Source organism: Notolabrus celidotus, chromosome 17, assembly GCF_009762535.1.
Source record: "Notolabrus celidotus isolate fNotCel1 chromosome 17, fNotCel1.pri, whole genome shotgun sequence".
NCBI classification, from domain to species: Eukaryota; Metazoa; Chordata; class Actinopteri; order Labriformes; family Labridae; genus Notolabrus; species Notolabrus celidotus.
In genome coordinates, this window is record NC_048288.1 from 21,368,530 (window position 1) to 21,387,451 (window position 18,922).

Here is an 18,922-nt window from a genome sequence, read left to right on the forward strand (position 1 = left end):
GATATTAGATCATAGCAAAGTCTTTACTTGGATCAAAATAACAACACTTTGGCTCAAATCCAGATATGATCAACTATATGAAAAAAAAAATAGTCGAGGAATGACGAGTCCCTGCAAAGCGGAACGGTTTGTGACAAACAAATATACAAATAACACATTCATCTGTTCTTCATGCGCACTCAGTATCTGTGCCAAGGAAGAGAAACTCCTGAAAATCAACATGCTTATTAAATTTCTACAACAATCACAGGAAACTTACAGGCTGTTCTCAGCAACAGCAATGCTTTAAGCTAAATGCTATAAGAATCATTCTTACAATCATATTGTCTGTGCCCTGATTTTCTAACTATCAGACTTTTGATAAAGTATGGTGTCACACTGAGTATGTAGTTTTTTTCCAAAACTCAAAGGATGCAGTTTTGTGTGTGAGAAATGTTTTAATGTAAATTCAGTTGGTCAGAATCTTTAGGTATGAGACAGATGCTCAACTGCCATTAAACACATGATGGTTCTCAGACACAGTCATCGTTAATGGGCTGACATGAAGTGGCCTTGTTACTAACATGTTCAACATAATAACTTCCAAAAGACCCCAGTGACTATCAATTATACTGAAGCTAGTTCAGGCAGGCTTCAAAGTCAAGCTCCGCCCACAGTACTTCAGCTGCTTATAAGCAAGCGGCAACCTCGGGTCTCAAACTATGAAGCCCATGCGGAAGTGTTATAAACTGCAATTCATGGAGAATCTGCTTGAGGCTTGCTGCAGAAACACTGGAAACCACATAGACACCAATTCAAAAAAGACGATCTTTGCAGCATTAATAAACATGTTTACAGACTGGTTCAAAAAACGGCTTGGCTCTACGTAGCTAATTTCTCTATCGGCACACACTGAGGGGGGGGATTTTTTTTCTAATGCAATGGTTCAGAAGATATTAAGATTACAAGTTTTTGCCCAAATAAGGACATGACTGACTTGACTCCCGGACGGGAACACATTGCTGTTGGCTAGGAGGCTCAAACTCCGCCCCTTTACGTCACACTCTACCCTGGTTGAGTTCCGCATTTCCAATATAGCTGCCGCCGTCGATTGGCTTCAAAGCAGCGCTCAGGAACAGATGGGTGACGTCACGAATACTACGTCCATTATTTATACAGTCCATGCTTCCTTTTCTTTTCTGTTTAATTATATTTGTCATTTTAATTTTGTTCTTTTATGACTGTCTGAATGTTTCCAATGCGTTTAATGTTTTAATGTAAAGCACATCGAGTTGCCCTCGTGTATGAAATGCGCTATACAAATAAAGCTGCCTTGCCTTGCCTTATAACTCCAGCCCCTATCAGCAGACAGCTCAGCTGATCTACACATCCAATTGGCAAATAGCAAAACAGGCGTTCTATTTAAACTGCTGTAGCCTGCCTACTGTGTCTCAATTTACCAGTATCATATGTATGGTCACTGATGCCTGCTCTGTTCTGTATCCCTGGGAGTCTTTGCTACTGCTCTCCCTACCTTGTCTTTTCATGTACTCACATGAAAGAGAGGGGAGGTGTGCTCTCCCCACATCAGGCTTTGCCCTTCCACGTAGGCACGTGGAGAAAGAGGAAAAGAGAAGGTATGGAAGTGTATGGAATATGAATAGAAAACCATCCAATAGCAGTACAGATATTCTACTCTGTGCTAAACTGGTGATAAAACTGGTTAAACTTTCACATACTCCAGCAGCCCAGCCTATTTGTAATGTTGCTTTCATGGCAAATATAGAAGAGTGATTGTAGTGACTATTCTGACCTGATTGTAGTCACTGTCTGGGTACGGGAGTGAGGGTTTTTTGACACGCTTCTAAAAGAGTCCAATGTCCAATCTGAGGTTATTGTTGCGTTACTTTTGTAGCATTTACCTGCCCGTTTACCTGAAGTGCCCCTTGTGGTGATTTTGTGAGTGACAAAACAAACCAAAAAAAACAACATAGGTAAAATGGATCATACAGTGATAGCTACCGCAGAATAGAAAATCTGGAGGAGTCACAGATGGCCAAAAAAACATATTGTGATGCTACTTAAATTTAAGGAATAACATATTTAATCCTTCAATAGAATATTGCTCTATTGCTACAGAGATAGCATATTACACATTTTTACAGAAAAGCTTTTATTGTGTGATTTTATTTAATTTTAACTCTGTTTTAAAGGTCTGTTTTATAAGCTTGCATGCTTTTTAGTTTTTATTTCATTTTATTTTTTTATCGCTCCATTTTGCTTTGCACTTCTTCTTGTTTTTATTGCCCAATGTGAAGCACTTTGTTACCTGTATTGAAAATTGCTATATAAATAAAGCATTATTATCAATTTATTATTATTATCATTACAAACTCACTGGATCTTTTTAAAACTACAAGACTATAAAATACAGTAAATCCACACTTTTAAAAAGTGTCAAAAAAAGAAACAAGTACTGTGACCAAATTATGTTTTTTGTTATAATGGGGACAAAGTCTTGATTGAGTGATAGTTAAGTCTACCCTGATATATATATGGACTGACAACATGCAGAATTCTGATGGTTGAAAACTTTGAGAAGTAAAACTGTCTTCTTTTTTCCCTTCAACAGCAGGCACAAACACTTACAGATGCAACGTTCTGTTCAAGGATTAAGACTTGGAGTTTAGACAGCAGTATTATCAGTATTCATGACCTTGTCAGGAAGTTGGATTTATATCAAAAAACACATTTGGAGGACTGACAAAATGTTGATTCAATTCAAACCACTCAGTATTGAAAAATTGAGAAAACATCTTAATACCACGGCATCATGCTTTGACACACTTCACATTTAAACATATTGCTGTACTCCTTTCTTTATCCCTGTCCTTCTCATTTCAATGCTCTTTTTCTCCGAAGAAACAATGCATATACAATGTTTGTTTACGAAATCAGGGCCTCTCTGGGTGTCTGTGAAAAGGTTGCTCCGTTGTTCCAATTTGCATCGTGTTTCACCCCCTACTCATTAATCTCCCTCCGTTCGCTGATGGCTTCGTTTCGTCCACTAGAAATCGCTTTCAATTATTCATGCCTATTTTCAACAAATACCTTGGAGATGGAATTAGCAAACAAACAATGCCAGGCGACACTAATCCTCGTCTACAGCAAAGATCCTTTAATGCACTGGAGATCGGGCCGGCTGTTGACAGGCACCTGTTACTGTCTTCAGCTGCTCTGCAACAGCAATGTTGACTCAGTAAATATGTTTACAGGAGCAGTGCAGCCCTGACCCTACACCGCAGAGGTGCAGGGATAATACTGAAGGAGAGGAGGAAGGAATAAGGAAGAGCAGGGGAGCATGGAGACAGAGCGCTGCTGAAAAGAATAAGCAGGATAAACAGGATAAAGGCGAGTGTAAGACACAGCTCGATTCATCGCTTGGAACGTTCTGGGCTCTCAGGGACAAAAGCAAACGTTTCTACATGACACCTTTCACAAAGAGTCACGGACAAGGACAATAAAAAGATGTTTCAGACTGATTTCTAGCAGACAGAATGCCCTATTTGAGCCTTTTTTAATAGCTGTCTTTGGCAATTTGAGATATTTTCTCTTCCTGGAGGCACTAAGGGAGACAAAGAAAAGGATCCTGACCTTGAATTTTAAAGACATCTGACACCCTGCTGGAGAGGAAAAGTTTCCAACAAAAAAGAGCGAGATGTTTAGCAGTTTACAGTGACTCATAAAACTCTGGTTATCTAGCATCCTGCAGCAAGAAAACACACAAACACACACACGCGCGCACTCACAAACGCACGGCATGTGTGTAGTGCATGAAGTCGGGTTTACTTTGTGCAGCAGAGAGGGGAAGTTAGTGAGATCAACAATGCATAAATGTTAAAGACGACAGAAATGTGAGATGTGTCATATCCAATATGCATCATCGCAGGTATATGAGTGTGTGCAGAAGAGTGTGTGCCCTCTAGCAGATGCAAAGATGATGCAAGGGGAGCCTGGCAGCGTACTACAGAGACCGAAAGAAGATAGTGAGACTGACGGTTTAGACGACGCAGAGCGGGGCATGTAGCTGGATGACACACAGAGTTTCTCAGTTTCTCAAACTCTTTCTCACACACGCGCGCACACACACACACACACACACACACACACACACACACACACACACACACACACACACACACACACACACACACACACACACACACAAACACACACACACACACACACACACACACACACAGAAAGCCAGGGGCGATGGAGGAGAAGAGACCGAGGAAGACTTTGATCACCGAACTGAGCACATTCGAGCACTCAAGCAGAGAGGGCAGTCAGTGATGAGGAGCGAGAGAGAGAGAGAGAGAGAGAGAGAGAGAGAGAGAGAGAGAGAGAGAGAGAGAGAGAGAGAGAGAGAGAGAAGGGGGGAGGTTGTTTTCTGACCTCTACGCTCATTGATACAGATGTTAAGGCATGAACACAGACAATCATGCATCCGACACACACGCAAAAACTACATCCAAAAAAGGAGGGATTCTTCCACGTTTGATGGTGCCAACCCACACACACAAATCTAATTTGTTTTTTTGTACGAACAGTGTCTGGGCATGAGTGTTTCGAAAAGCAGTGGCTACATTTCGGAAAATGTAATTCACACTTATTTCTTTAGCCTCTGGTGGCTTGCTGACTTCCAAATGGTAAATATTACAATATCAAGCAAAGAAACCAGCCACACACACCTGCGCCACATAGGCATCCTCGCCGCTTATATTACCTTTACAAACAGCATATGTTTCGATAAACAGGCGGCTACACTGCTACAGATCCGTCCTCCACGCCTGAGATGCAGGTGGATAAACCATTGTGCTGTTTGCAGAGAGAGCAGGTAATTATCGTTGGCATTTTGACAAGTGTTTGCCAGAGTGAAGGTCAACTCTGTCTGCGTGGGAGATCTATGCTAATCTGCTCAGCTGGAAAAGACTAGCACTCACCACTCAGGCGGTAGCTAGTGCCATTACGCAGCCACGGCTAACGTGTTTTCACCTTTGAGGTGTCTACAAAGGGTGTGTGTGTGTGTGTGTGTGTGTGTGTGTGTGTGTGTGTGTGTGTGTGTGTGTGTGTGTGTGTGTGTGTGTGTGTGTGTGTGTGTGTGTAACGGAGGATGTGTGTGTGTTTACAAGAAGATCAGTTTTTATTATACAAGAGAGAATAAACTAACAGAATCAGACTTACAGACAGGGACATATGGAGTAAGACAAAAGGAAGGCAGTTGTATTCAGTTTGAGTGTATAATGGTACGATCATAGACTGTATAAAATATGGATGTAGTATCCGTGACGTCACTCATCTGTTTCTGACGAGCTGTTCTGAGACCAGTCGGCGGCGGCAGCCATATTGCTTCTGTGGAGCCAGTGTGACGTAAAGAGGCGGAGTTTGAGCCTCCTAGCCAACAACTGCAGTGTTCACGCAGTCAGCTGTGTCTCTCATTGGAAGACTCATAATCTAAATATCTTCGATATTGGCGTGTTAGAAAAACATCACCCCCCGTACAGTGTGTGCCCATCGAGAAATGAGCAATCCAGACTACACTCGTCTTTTGTACCAGGCTGTAAACATGTTTATTTCTGCTGTAAAGATCGTCTTTTCCCCATTCATCTGTATGTGACTTCTGGTACTTCCGGAGCCAGCCTCAAGCGGATCCTCGATGAACTACAGTTTTTAACACTTCCGCATTGGACTCATATTTTTAGACCGGAGGTTGCCACTTTGGTACGATCCAGCAATACGATACATATCACGATACAGAGATTATGTTCAATATCGAGCTGAATATTGTGTGCATGGTGAATAATTAAAATCTTTACATAACATGTATGGAAACTTGTAAAAGTATAAATACACACCACCATTTACAGCATATCTGGGTTAAAAAGGGAAAATTGTTTAATCATGTCCGAACTGTGGAAACTGTGTTTGTTCTTCAAAGTTCAAAGTTCAAAGTCTTCTTTATTGTCAAAAAACTGCAGTATGCACCAGACAATACAGAGGATTTGATATTATGGTTCTCTCTCAGACCCTAGCAACGACAACTACAGATAAACATAGGAAAGCTAGAAAAAGATAAGAAGTAAGCTTATAAAAATAATGAAATACAGTTTAAAAAAGTGCAAAAACTTTGCTATAGTGCAATTTAAAATCAAAGTGAGTGTGTGTGTTTCAGTCCCGAGGATGATAGGCCTCAGCGTTGATTTGGGGGGGGGGTCAGTGACCGGGTTAAGTCTGTGAAGGGGGTACTATGGGAAGAGGGGCAAAACAGGGAGAGAATTCTGCATCTTGACTGCCTGTTGGATTAAAAAGTCTGAGCAAATACAAAAGCATCTTTCCTTATCTGTAAAGGAAAAAAAATTGATTGTGTAAATCATAAAACAAAAATGTATACTGTGTTTCTGAAATTGGTACAATACCACGAAACAGAATATCCTGATACTCAGGTGGATTGATATTTTCTTACACCCCTAGCTCTTTGGCTGAATCTGTTCTCTTTATGAATAATACAATGCACAAAGTGCACACTTCACACCTGCCCACGATGTTGAAAAGCCTTGCTTTAAGGCAGACCTTCCTGTGGCTTATGGGTAAATGCGTGTATTGATAAAACAGAATGCAGCAAAGTGCATTGGAAACAGATTCAGTGACGTACATTAAACTGAGAACATAAATGTCTGAGGTAGAGAACATAAAATGATGCAGATTAAACAACTAGATTGCAGAATGTGAGGATGAGGAAACCAAAACATGCTTTCACTAATGTTATTAATAAATGATAAAGGTTTTTTATGCTTTAGGTTTTGTGGGTGTAACTTGTCATAGTCTTGGGCATTTCTGCTTTCAGCTGTTTAATGACACCAGGCTGAAGAATGACCACCACCAGCTGTGTGAGACACACCAAACTCCTAAGATCAGTGAAACAGAAGAAAACCAATCACATTTTCTGCATCAATTTTCTGCACATTTGGTAAAAAATGTGCTCAGTATTTGGGTGCAAATTACAGTCTACGTAGTCTCAGTGACATCACCTACTGGTTTCTGAAGCGATATTGTTGAAGCCAAATTATATCAGTTGCTATACTGGAAATGCGATCTCTACCTAGCCATTCATCGATCAAGAAACAGGTCAAGAGGAGGAGCTGCGGCAGGCCTCAAGCCTCCTGGCACACAGCTACAATGTGGCTTCCTTTCAGTCAGCTGGACCAAGCCCCAAATTATGCAAATTTAGAGTTAACCACGCAGAGTTTTAATGGAAAAATAAATGAGCTATCCGTTTTTGTACCAGGCTGTAAACATGTTTATTTCTGCTGTAGAAATTGGCATTTTTACATGGGTGGTAGAGGATTCTTTGGCTTTTGGAGCCAGCCTCTAGTGGACCCTCAAGGATGAAGAATGGCTTCATTTGTCAACACCTGATGTTGCTGCTTGTTGTAAACCTCACCACTGCCCTCCCTTCAAAATACAAAGGACATTTCTAATCAAAGTTGCCCCTCTCACTCACCCCTGATCTCCTTTCTGCTGTCACTTACACAAATCTGAATGTGTGCGTGTGTGAGAGGCAGACAGACAGAAGCATACGCAGAAACACGATGTGGCCGACATTGTCTGTGTCCACGTCTCTGCGTGTCTCCATCGAGTGACAGCCATGTGTCAGGGTCTCTGCTCTCTGCTCCAGATGGCCCAGCCCGTTGCTCCCAGGGTCCCCAGGCTCCCAGCGCTCATTGACCAGGGCCGGGGTTCTCACGGCCTGGGGGCCCGAGGACTTATTGCTAAGGCCTGGCCTCTGGGGCCTTTGGGGCCTCCGAGGGGCTCCGGGGTCGCCCAGCCGTGACAGCTGAGACAAAAGGAGTGTCCTCACCCGGCTCCCACCCACCACCTTTAGCCCCCTTTTAACACACACACACACATATACAGCCACTCAGAGTGGCGTTTGGCCCGGTCATCCCTGACCACAGTTGGTAGATAGTGGCTGAGTCAACAGGCATAAACTTGATCATTATAGCATTATATATCAGACCTGTTCATTATGCAGCATGTGGGCCAGTTCAGGATGTTTAAAGACCTCAATCTGGCCCTTTACTCATTTATGACAACTACTAATGTTGAAAAAAGTACTTACAAATTATTTCAAATGTGGGCATTTCTTCCTATCGGACATAAACTCTTAAGCTGTTGATGCAGCCATATGGAGCTAATGTCAGGTCATTTGCAAGTTTCACGTAAGATCATTATTTTTCAAGTTGGTTGTTTTGCCCATTTGTTGGTCAGGAGTATGAAGCACAGGCATGCACTTATCAAAAAAAGTTTTAACCCAAGCTTTTAAAGCAGAGGGGATTTAGGAGTCAAACTTCTTAAAAAAAGTACAAAAAAATGCTGACCTTTTCTAGGGGTTGAAGAAATGTATGGTTCATACTGTTAATCTTCAGGCTTTACAGTTCTGACATTTAAAAGTAAATTTCAGGCCACTTCTAACTTCTGATTTTCTTAACAAATCTTTTTTTCTTCTTAAAGGTTTGTTTAAGAAGTAATTGGACATGACTGTTATATAAAAAACAAAAAAAAAGCATTATGAAGCTCAAAATGAAGGTGTTATTGTCTCACAAAGGTGTCACCAATTCAGAAGATGATCCATCAAAAACACGTCTATATCATCAGTTTAAAAAACGAAAATGCCAGAATTTAATTAGAGACATTTCACAAGGCACCAACACTCTACCTACGCGTAAATCCACCAGCTCAAAAACATGTAACAGTGGATCAAATCCATCATCAGATCCAAAATGTGACTTTAAAGTGAGCAAAAGCAGCTCCGGCAGATCCAATTTCCCTCAGCTGAAGGTGGTTTACATGTTCAGAAATCACATCGAGATTGAGCAGGAAGCGAGAAGGCAAAAAAAGAAGCGCAGTTCTAAACAACACATTTCAACATTGGTTTTAACAGCTTGGCTGCCACTTCATCAAATATTGAATAAATCATTTTCTTGGCACAGCATGAACACAGCTGCATAAAAAAAGGAAAAAAAAAATATCACACGCACAAACATTCACACACACATCCGCACAAACACGGACACACAGAATGCCTTGTAGTTTTGATAAAGCAGCAGCTTTCTCTTTTGTTTTGCAGCCGAGCAGGGATTAGGCAGTGCCGGTCTTTGTCCTGCGGTTTTCCAGTTGAGCAGAACACAAGAGCCTCTACCTCCACTAATACAGTCAGACCTCCCAGCAGGCCTTTCACCACACAGCCGCTAAGAACCTGCTGCCCAAAAGATGCTTTTCAATGAGTTATCAAATCTCTTCTATACTGTCCATGCCTTTCAGCTGAGTCTCTTTGTCTATTCTCTGTTCATTGAACACATCAAATAGAAGTGATGGGCAGATAGATGGACAGCAGAATGCAGCACAGCTATAGTAGCCGCCCTAAGACCCTGCAGAGTACAGTCAAGGTAACATGCAGTGAATCTTTAATATATCGTGAACACACTCTTTCAGTATGTGTTTCAGTACTTTTGCTCAATCCTTTCAAACATTAGTTCAACTTAAATGCTGCACAATTGGTGCTTCAGTGACTTCAAGGTTTAGGTTGATGAAGATCATTTTACAAAGTACTGGCAATAGAGTACAGACAGGATTGGTGATGATGACAATCGCCCGTGAAAATGAAGACTGGATTCACACCAAAAATCAAGCAATCATTGCCCAACCACAAGGGAAGACCAATGCCCTTTCACTATGTCATCAAACTTTAGCCTCTTTCTAAAAAGCACTCCCGAATATTTAGAGCTCCTGGAATTTTCTAGAAGTTTCCTGGAAATGCGTAGATCTGCCCCCCCGGAAATTTCCACACACGCCCCTCACAGTGTGAAGTCTTCCCTGTCAAACCAATGGGGTGGTGGTCTAGGGAGTTAGATTGGTCTGAGGGAGGCTGGACCTGACGAAAGAGACTAGTTTTTGCATAAATTTCAATGCTATGCTTAAACTGAACGGTTCTGCAGACATCTTTGCTGTTCTCGCACCGTTACGTGTCAGTCTTTTCGGCTCACACTAGTCACATGATTTAGCTGTCATCATCACCCTGCCTGCTCACTCATGGGGAATTTTCCCTATTATTTCCTGCTGAGTCTAGCATCAGCTCACCCAGACTTTGTGTACAAATTCTACTAGGGGGGTGGGAGGAAACATTTTGGAAAAAATATGGGTGAAAACTTCAACAACAACAGCTGGTTGTATTCACACATGCAGCCCACCTGGAAGATTTTAAGAGTCTGTGCAAGTGTGAATACTGCCCATTTTGTTTTTATTGAGGCTGAAATGTCACAATACATGTATATCTATCCATCATAACCCATGCTTTTACTCCTGACTATGTAGACATCTTCTCTGAACTTGGAGCAACGCTTAACTCTGGCTTTTTATGTACTTAACAATCAAGGTACTATTTCACATGTTTATTTCACTTTCCCTTCTTATTTGTTTTAGCCAAACCTTCACTGGATGGCCCACAAGTAACTCAGGACACTTCTGCTCAGCTTCAGACCAAGCCCTCCAAAAGCTCTGATCACACACTGGTTTCACATCGAGTTCAGATTCCAGTGATTACATTTACAGCCAGGCATGATCAGGCAGCTACCTACATTATAGAGCCACTGCAGCCCAACATGACTAATAGCAATATAAAGTCCCCTGAGCTGAGATTGATGATTGATCCTCTGAACAAAAGAGAAACTTGCTTTTGTTGGTTGTAGCTCCTGAATATTGGAGTCCTCTCACACTGTACGGTAATCTGTGGAATCATTTGAGTTTGAATGTCAGTGTTAAAAAGGCTGATAAAAGTCTGTCGCCTGTGTCTTTTATCTGCCTTTTTCGCCTCTTAGAGAAGAACGTTGCAGCATCGCCCCTTACAAGATTCCTCACAGATTAATAATCTTAGTTATGACTCACTTAATGGTTAGTAATCATCTATTTAGAATACAATGTTTGCCTAATATTCCACGGCATTTTAGCTTCTTGGTGTTTAAGCGTAATGAATGCTATAAAGCCTGCTGTGCAGCCTCACAGCAGCAGGTTGAGAGCAGAATCCAGCAGGGGTTTTGATGAGTTTATTAAGAGGCTACGTCATTATGCACAGTCACACAAGGCAGTGGTCAGCCAGGATTACCCAGGTGGCCTCTGTGTGTGGGTGTCAGTTAGATTTTTTAGATTTCTCAAAGCAAGCTACCGCTGCATAACCTGATAACCACTTTGAAATCGATTTATCCAGCGTGGTATCATCTTGACTTCAAATGTCGTTCATGGAAATTTGGGGCTGGAATGTTCCAAAATAAAGGAGTTCAAATGGGGATGTCCTGAAGTGACGTATTTCAGACTCACCGACTTCCCTGAAGGTAAGAAAACACAGACTACAGACTATTTAATATGGCTAAACACAAGATCACAGAGTCTGTAGGCAACCAATGTTAAATTGGTTTGTCCAGTGTGCCTAACAATAGCAGAGTTAGCACCACCAGCCTGGGTTCTACAATACTGACAAACCACCCCACTCTCGGGGATGCCATCTGTCATTTGTGCTTGTTTGCATCCCAGTAGTAGAGCTTCATAGTGTTAAGGCAATAACCATTAACCATCTTCAGCTCCAGTTAGTGGTGGATGGCTGCACTACAACTTTAACACAACATGATGTTAGGCCTGCAATCATAAAAATGTTGATAGTTTGTTTAATTCTAGTGCAGCCTAGTGAGGGTGATAAACATGCTCATCCCAGGTCTAAACCATAGACTGTATAAAATATGGACGTAGTATCCGTGACGTCACCCATCTGTTTCTGAAGCTGCTGTTGAGCGAGTGTGACGTAAAGAGGCGGGCTTTGAGCCTCCTAGCCAACAGCTACAGTGTTCCCGCCTGTCAATCAAGTCAGCTGGGCCTCTCATTGGAAGACTTGTAATCTCAATATCTTCGAAATTGCTGTGTTAGAAAAAAAATCACCCCCCTACAGTGTGTGCTGATCAACAAATGAGCTATCCAGACTACACTGGTCTTTTGCACCAGGCTGTAAACATGTTTATTTCTGCTGTAAAGATCGTCTTTTTTTAATTGGTGTGTATGTAGTTTCCGGTACTTCCGGAGCCAGACTCAAGCAGATCCTCGATGAACTACAGTTTTTAGCACTTCCACATTGGACTCATATTTTTAGACCGGAGGTTGCTGCTTGGTCTAAATGCAAGAAGGTAGACACTTACAGATAAAAGAGATTGTGATACTGAGGCTACTTTTAGGTGTGGACACACTCCCAGACAACCAATATGAGCTACTGAGGGATTGGATCCAATGACTGGATCTGCACCGTTGTAGCACCCATATAACAACACAATGGTGCTCAAATCAAGGGGCTTCTTTAACCCATCTCTCAATCATATATCTTACAATACAATGCATCAATAACTGATTATAATGCGTTCTACTTTTCTAAACATCCCAAGCATTATTTTTGGATTATATGATATGTGCAAATATTTCATATCTACCCATTTTGGAAAACATATATTGTGAAGAAGGGTCAAATATCGGCCTAACATTGGCCAACTGATTTTTCCATGAGCCTTTACTAAAGGAGAGTTTCTGCATTTACTTCACGCTGTTTTTGTTTCAGGAGGAGAGTGGGAAGTTCACTCCACTTCACTCTGTGGTGGAAATTGTGGGTGGCAGAATGGTGGGAGGGCTGCACTGGAGATGAAGCTATAACGAGAGTTGATCTCAGGTCAACGGAAGCTCATGTAGTTTTAAAAACACTGCTCTGACTTTCAAAAATTTGCATTGGGTTTGAATACAATGCCTCCAAATACATCAGCAGTTTGACAGGCTCCTTCTGTCCCCTTTAACAAATCACTATTCAGGTGGGCTGTATTCATAATTCATCAACACGGGTCAGGCTGATGATCATGTTGACTTAACATTTGGTGTGACATTTCAGCCGCGCTCACGCCTGTCATTAGCTCTCACCGCACGCCGCCTCATCAAAGTCAGCCACACAAGAGCGGAAGGGATGAAGGAGGGGAAGAGGGATGGATAAGGAAGTGGGAAAGAAAGCATATTTTGTTACAGTATAATTATTACAACTCATGCGTGTAGGTTAATCTACAGTGTCTGCTATATTTGCTCATTTTGTTGAACAAACATTGAAAAAGTGGGATGACGGTGAGAGATACAAACTGTAATCCAACACTCTAAACCACTGAACCAAAGCTCAAACCTCAGCCTAACCTTTCTTGCGGTAAATCTGTATCATCAGCCGTCATCCAGCAAATCACTAATAGGAAAGGAGCCGGTGCCAAAAAATGTCACCTCGCAAAGAAAAAAAAATGAAGCAGCAACACATTTCAGCCAATAACAACACCACCATGTTGATTCCAGAGGGGTGATATTGGATGATATTGACTGTTGGGAGTATTGCTGTGCTTCTCAAAGTCATTTCCGACCAAAGCAAGGACAAAGACACACACACATACACACAGATACACACACAGACGCCGACACCAACGCAGGGCAGATCGGAGTGCAGACAATGAACAGGGGAGCAGAGGCAGTGCATACTGACAACCCTCCTTTCTCTGGGTGACAGCTCTCCATCAGTCTACATCAAACAAGTGCATACATACACACACATACACACACTCACACTGTGCTATACACACTCAGTGATTGGCTGGCTCAGACCTGTTTCAACCTGTCAGGATGTTCGACATAATAGAAGTCCAAATAAAGCGTCCCGCACGCTGTTTATGAGTGTGTATATGTGTGTGTAGACAGAAGTGTGCACACTGGACTCATCATCTCAGTAATTGATGGTCATCTGTCATCACACACTGTTGATAATCTTCTTTGGGACGGGGGTTTGTCTGAACAAGATGAACAGCGGCCTATCTACTGTATCTGGAGACTCTAATCTGTGTTCTCATTTACCGAAGCACAGACGGTGACAGAGCGGTCTGGAGAGTGAAAATGAGATGAATCGCAATGAAGGTGGTTGGCAGTATTATGTGTGACAGGTGATGTAACAAATAAAGGAAATAATGGACTGCTCTTACCTGCGACTTGCACCAGATCTGCTGTGGACACGTTCCTGGGGTTGTGGCTGATTCTGAAAGTCAAGGCTGGACCCAGGACACTGTAAAAAATAAACAGCATCAAAAGAAATAGTTCAACATTTTGGGAAATGTGTGTATTTTCTGTCTTTGCTGAGAAGATTGACACCAATCTCACACCATTCAGTCAAGTTGTTTTAGCCTAGCTTAGCATATAGACTTGGAAGCGAAGGTTCCTCATGGAGTCTTCTCATTACTAAAACAGTCTACTCTAGAGGCATTTTGTACTATTTTTAATGGTTTGCCCACATGTGTGACTGGAAACTAGTCCAAACAACGTGGCAGAAATGTCATAAGGCCTGCACTCTAACCCATGGTAAGCTACAACTTACTGTTTTAATGGTTAAGTATTTTAGTTAATTCAGCGTATGAAATGTAACTTGTTTAACTCAAGTAGCAACCTCTGGTCTAAAAAAAAAAAGAGTCCAATGCGGAAGTTTTAAAAACTGCAGTTAATCGAGGATCCGCTTGAGGCTGGCAGCGGAAGTACCGGAAACCACATACACACCAATTCAAAAAAAGACGATCTTCACAGCAGAAATAAACATGTTTACAGCTTGGTACAAAAGACGAGTGTAGTCTGGATAGCTCATTTCTCGATCGGCACACACTGTAGGGGGTGAATTTTTTTCTAACGCAGCAATTTTTAAGATATTAAGATTACGAGTCTTCCAATGAGAGGCACAGCTGACTTGATTGACAGGCGGGAACACTGTAGCTGTTGGCTAGGAGGCTCAAAGCCCGCCTCTTTATGTCACAATCACTCGACAGCAGCAATATGGCTGCCGCCGCCAATTGGCCTCAAAACAGAGCTTCAGAATCAGCTGGGTGACATCACGGTAACTACGTTCATATTTTATACAGTCTATGGGTAAAGCGTATTTCCAGATTGAGTGAAATCCTTTTAACTTAACATTAAGTTATCAAACTAAGAACACATTGGATACAATGTTTGATGTTGCAAAGAGAAGCTACAAAGTGCCAGAAGTCGGATTCGTCATAGATCCTCAGGCCAAAGACCAAAGAACAGACGTCAGCTGAGCACCCTGTTTCCCTCTACCTTCACTAACCCTTCCTTTCCTCCCTGTGCCTATATTCTCCTCAGTCTATTCAGGAGTCAGCAGCAGACCTTTCCCCCTTGGAGCAGAATAAATATTTAAGGTTGCTGAGGTTGACCATGAAATACAATCTAACAACCCCAACAGACTCTGGAAGAACTTTCAGTAGTGGTAAGGAAAAATGGGCATTTTGAGGCAATCTGTAAAGTAAAAATCATACTCATGTCTACTGTTACTCCTAGAATCCAAATTAAAGTACATTTTGACAGCTTAAAACAAGTGAATAGTGATTTAACAGTCTTGGGGAGGGCTGTCTTTCAAAACAAGTTTCAACAAGCAACAATAAGCATGTCATCCCACTCAAATGATGAAGACCCAGTTGGGGCCAATCAGTAACAAATATGGCACTTGTTTTCAGCTGTAATTGTAGTTCCCCAATGGGCCAATCAGGATAAATCTGAATGCTGAAATGCAGCAGTGAGATCAATTACCACAAGTTTTCTCGAATCAAAATTAAATCATTTATATCTGAGATACTGATGACGAACACACAACATGAGTAAGTGAAGGATCGATGCAGGAGATACACAAGTTCAGAGGAAATCCAAACAGGACTTTAGTGAGACTATTACAGTGACAGAGCTGAGCACAGAGATCCACACTGTGAACGTTTGTATCTCATTAATGTTTGGCGTTTTATTCAATCCAAAATGCCTCATTGCCTCCAAACTTGTGAAAAATATCTTAATTAGAAATGAAAATTTGAATCTGTCACCAATTTCATTAAACTAATCGTCTCAAGTTTCAAGTGCTAATTCCATGAAAAAAATGTACATACTGAAGAAACATAAACAGCAGCATCCATATCAATAAGCACTTTCATGTCATCACTCTATAAACTTGTGATTCATTTTATTTCCTATTTTAAAGCTCCTATGAGGAATTTTCTGTCTGTGTTGTTTTTAGTGCCCCCTGTGGACAAAGCTATAACCCTCACACCTTTGCTAATCTTATACATTTATAGATAGATAGATAGATAGATAGATAGATAGATAAATAGATAGATAGATAGACAGACAGATAGATAGATAGATAGATAGATAGATAGATAGATAGATAGATAGATAGATAGATAGATAGATAGATAGATAGATAGATCGTCATTTCTCCTTAATAAGGAAATTTGTTGTCACCGTCTGTACAAAAAATACATATATAAAACACAAATAAATCTTATCTTGCAAATGTGTGTCTGACAAAAGATCTCATTCTTCTTTCCTTGAACAGTCAGATGTTTTACTCAACATAAATATCTGCTGCAACAAAAGTATAATAATGTTTTTGACATCTACCCCCTTGCAGCAGTTACAGGTATAAAAAATTACCAAATATACACAGTCAACGTTTTTGCTAATGGTTTTGTTTGCTTTTGCAGGTCAGAAATATACATTGATATCCATTTCAGTCTGAATTCAAACCAGTTGAAAACTCCTTACAGAAGCTTTAGTTTAGTAGAGAATAAATGTTAATTTACAAAAACCCCAATTCTAACATTTACTTGGAGGCTTGTTTTGTCAAACTTATAAATCTTATTCCGAAACTCATTCTCTTTAAGCTCTACTTTGGACTCCCAAGGGAACTACCATGTAGGAGTGTAGTTAAAAACGTTTGTTTTGTATTAATGAAAACTGCTGATAAATGATGTGCACTACAGAAATGACATTGTGTAAACAATTGATTTGTTATTTAAAAAACAGAAAAATGATTTTAAATGTCAACAAGGTCAGTTATATTGAGGATAAATGTATAATAGGGTTAGTAATATAAAGTAGCTTTCAGGGAAAAAAATCCCCAAAAGTTATTTTCAGTTCTTTTTTGGTGATTATAGATAGTTATACTTTTGAAAATATGTTTTCTCCAAGCGGCAAACACCGGTCTCAAACGATGAAGCAAATGTGGAAGTGATAAAAACTGCAATACATCGAAAATCCGCTTGAAGCTGGCTGCAGAAACACCGGAAACCACATAGATATGAATGGGAAAAAGACGATCTTTGCAGCATTAATAAACATGTTTACAGCCTGGTTCAAAAAACGGCTTGGCCCTACAACGCTAATCTCTCTAATGGCACACACTGTACGGGGGGTGAATTTTTTTCTAACATGACGGTTCAGAAGATATTAAGATTATGAGTTTTGCCCAAATAAGGACATGACTGACGTGACTCCCTGTCGGGAACACACAGCCATTGGCTAAGAGACTCACACTACGTCACACTCTGCCTAGTTGAGTTCCGCATTTCCAATATGGCTGCTGCCATCGATTTGCTTCAAAACAGTGCCCAGGAACAGATGGGTGACGTCACGGATACTACGTCCATATTTTATACAGTCTATGGTTTTCTCATATATTCTAAAAACAATCATTTTCATATTTTAACTATATTAATGTGTTTTATGGACGTCATGCTTCATATCTATGGCATAGCCTTCCAGAGCAGTGGCCTGTTGCACCAGCTCTGTGCAAGTTGTTTCTTAAGTTAGGGTGCAAACTTCACGCTAAAGCATACACCGATATGTAGCCTGTAACTTAGATCCACAAAAGGCTCATCTTCATTCCAAAATATCACAGAACTTATATTTTCCCTCTGTTTGTTCAATCAGTGAAAAGCTCTTTTCTTAATGGGGTGTTAGTTGCAGCACTAACTCTCATGCTTGATTGCCTTTTAACAGGCTAACGGCTGAAAATAACTGCTGCTAACTGTCGTTCATCGACTAACAGCAACATAAAGGTATGTCAAATATGATGAAGCATTATGATAAGTTGATAATTCAGCTAGTGTAAAATAACAGTTAGATCAAGTGGTAAAATGGCTGAATACAACATACGTACATTTTAGCGGTCCTCTGTTTTTTTATTGATCAAATGTATCATGGCGGGAACATAGCGGACACAACGCAACCAATAACACCCTTTGCCTCTCTCCCTCCACTTAATCATCCTATCTCTTGAAATGACGTGTCATGACACCAGATATTTCATAGAGGACTCTTACTCTTACTCTTAAGATTTAAGTTGTGCTTATATTAGAACTGACTCAGCTGGTGGAACCTCTGAAACGTGAGTAGAGTGTAAACTCTGTCCTAAATTAGAAGTTCAAACTAGGCTACGCATAGCTGGTGCAACCCTGTGCAGAACGTTTCACTGCCCATCTCTATGAGCATGTGGCAATATGTTTTTCTTCCATGTTAAACCTTGATGTGCTCTTGCATGTGTTCTTTATTGTGTTTTAATAGACCATCAATCTGCCAGATTGGTGATACTTATGCTTTGTCACTATCATAAATAAAACAGATGTAAAATGGGACATAAAAGCACTACTTGTGGTCTTCTGAAGTACTGAATGTGCTGGATTCAGTGCAGAGACATTAAAGGCTGATACACAGGGAGAAATCCTTGGTCCTTTATTTCTATATAACTAGTGACTTTGAACACACATTGTGAGTTGAGATGTCCACTTGTTCCACGTCTCTCCACAGCTCTCTATCACTAAGCTATTACAGTCCAGTGCGGCAGAGTGTATATACATTTTTATTGTCCTCCTGTAGACTGTATGACTGTAAGAGAGAGAGATTCATCAGACTGCCAGTGCCCTGACCTGGACCCACTCACCATCAGTCAGAG

General features: G+C 41.0%; 1 protein-coding gene across 1 annotated transcript in view; it reads right to left on the reverse strand.

Moving 5' to 3' along the window:
- Positions 1-18,922, reverse strand: part of ptprn2 (protein tyrosine phosphatase receptor type N2) — a 162,052-nt gene that overhangs the window by 83,341 nt on the left and 59,789 nt on the right. Inside the window, exon 10 of the mRNA XM_034706778.1 lies at positions 14,124-14,203. Within this exon, the coding sequence (XP_034562669.1) occupies positions 14,124-14,203 (80 nt within the window). The remainder of the gene's footprint in view (positions 1-14,123; positions 14,204-18,922) is intronic.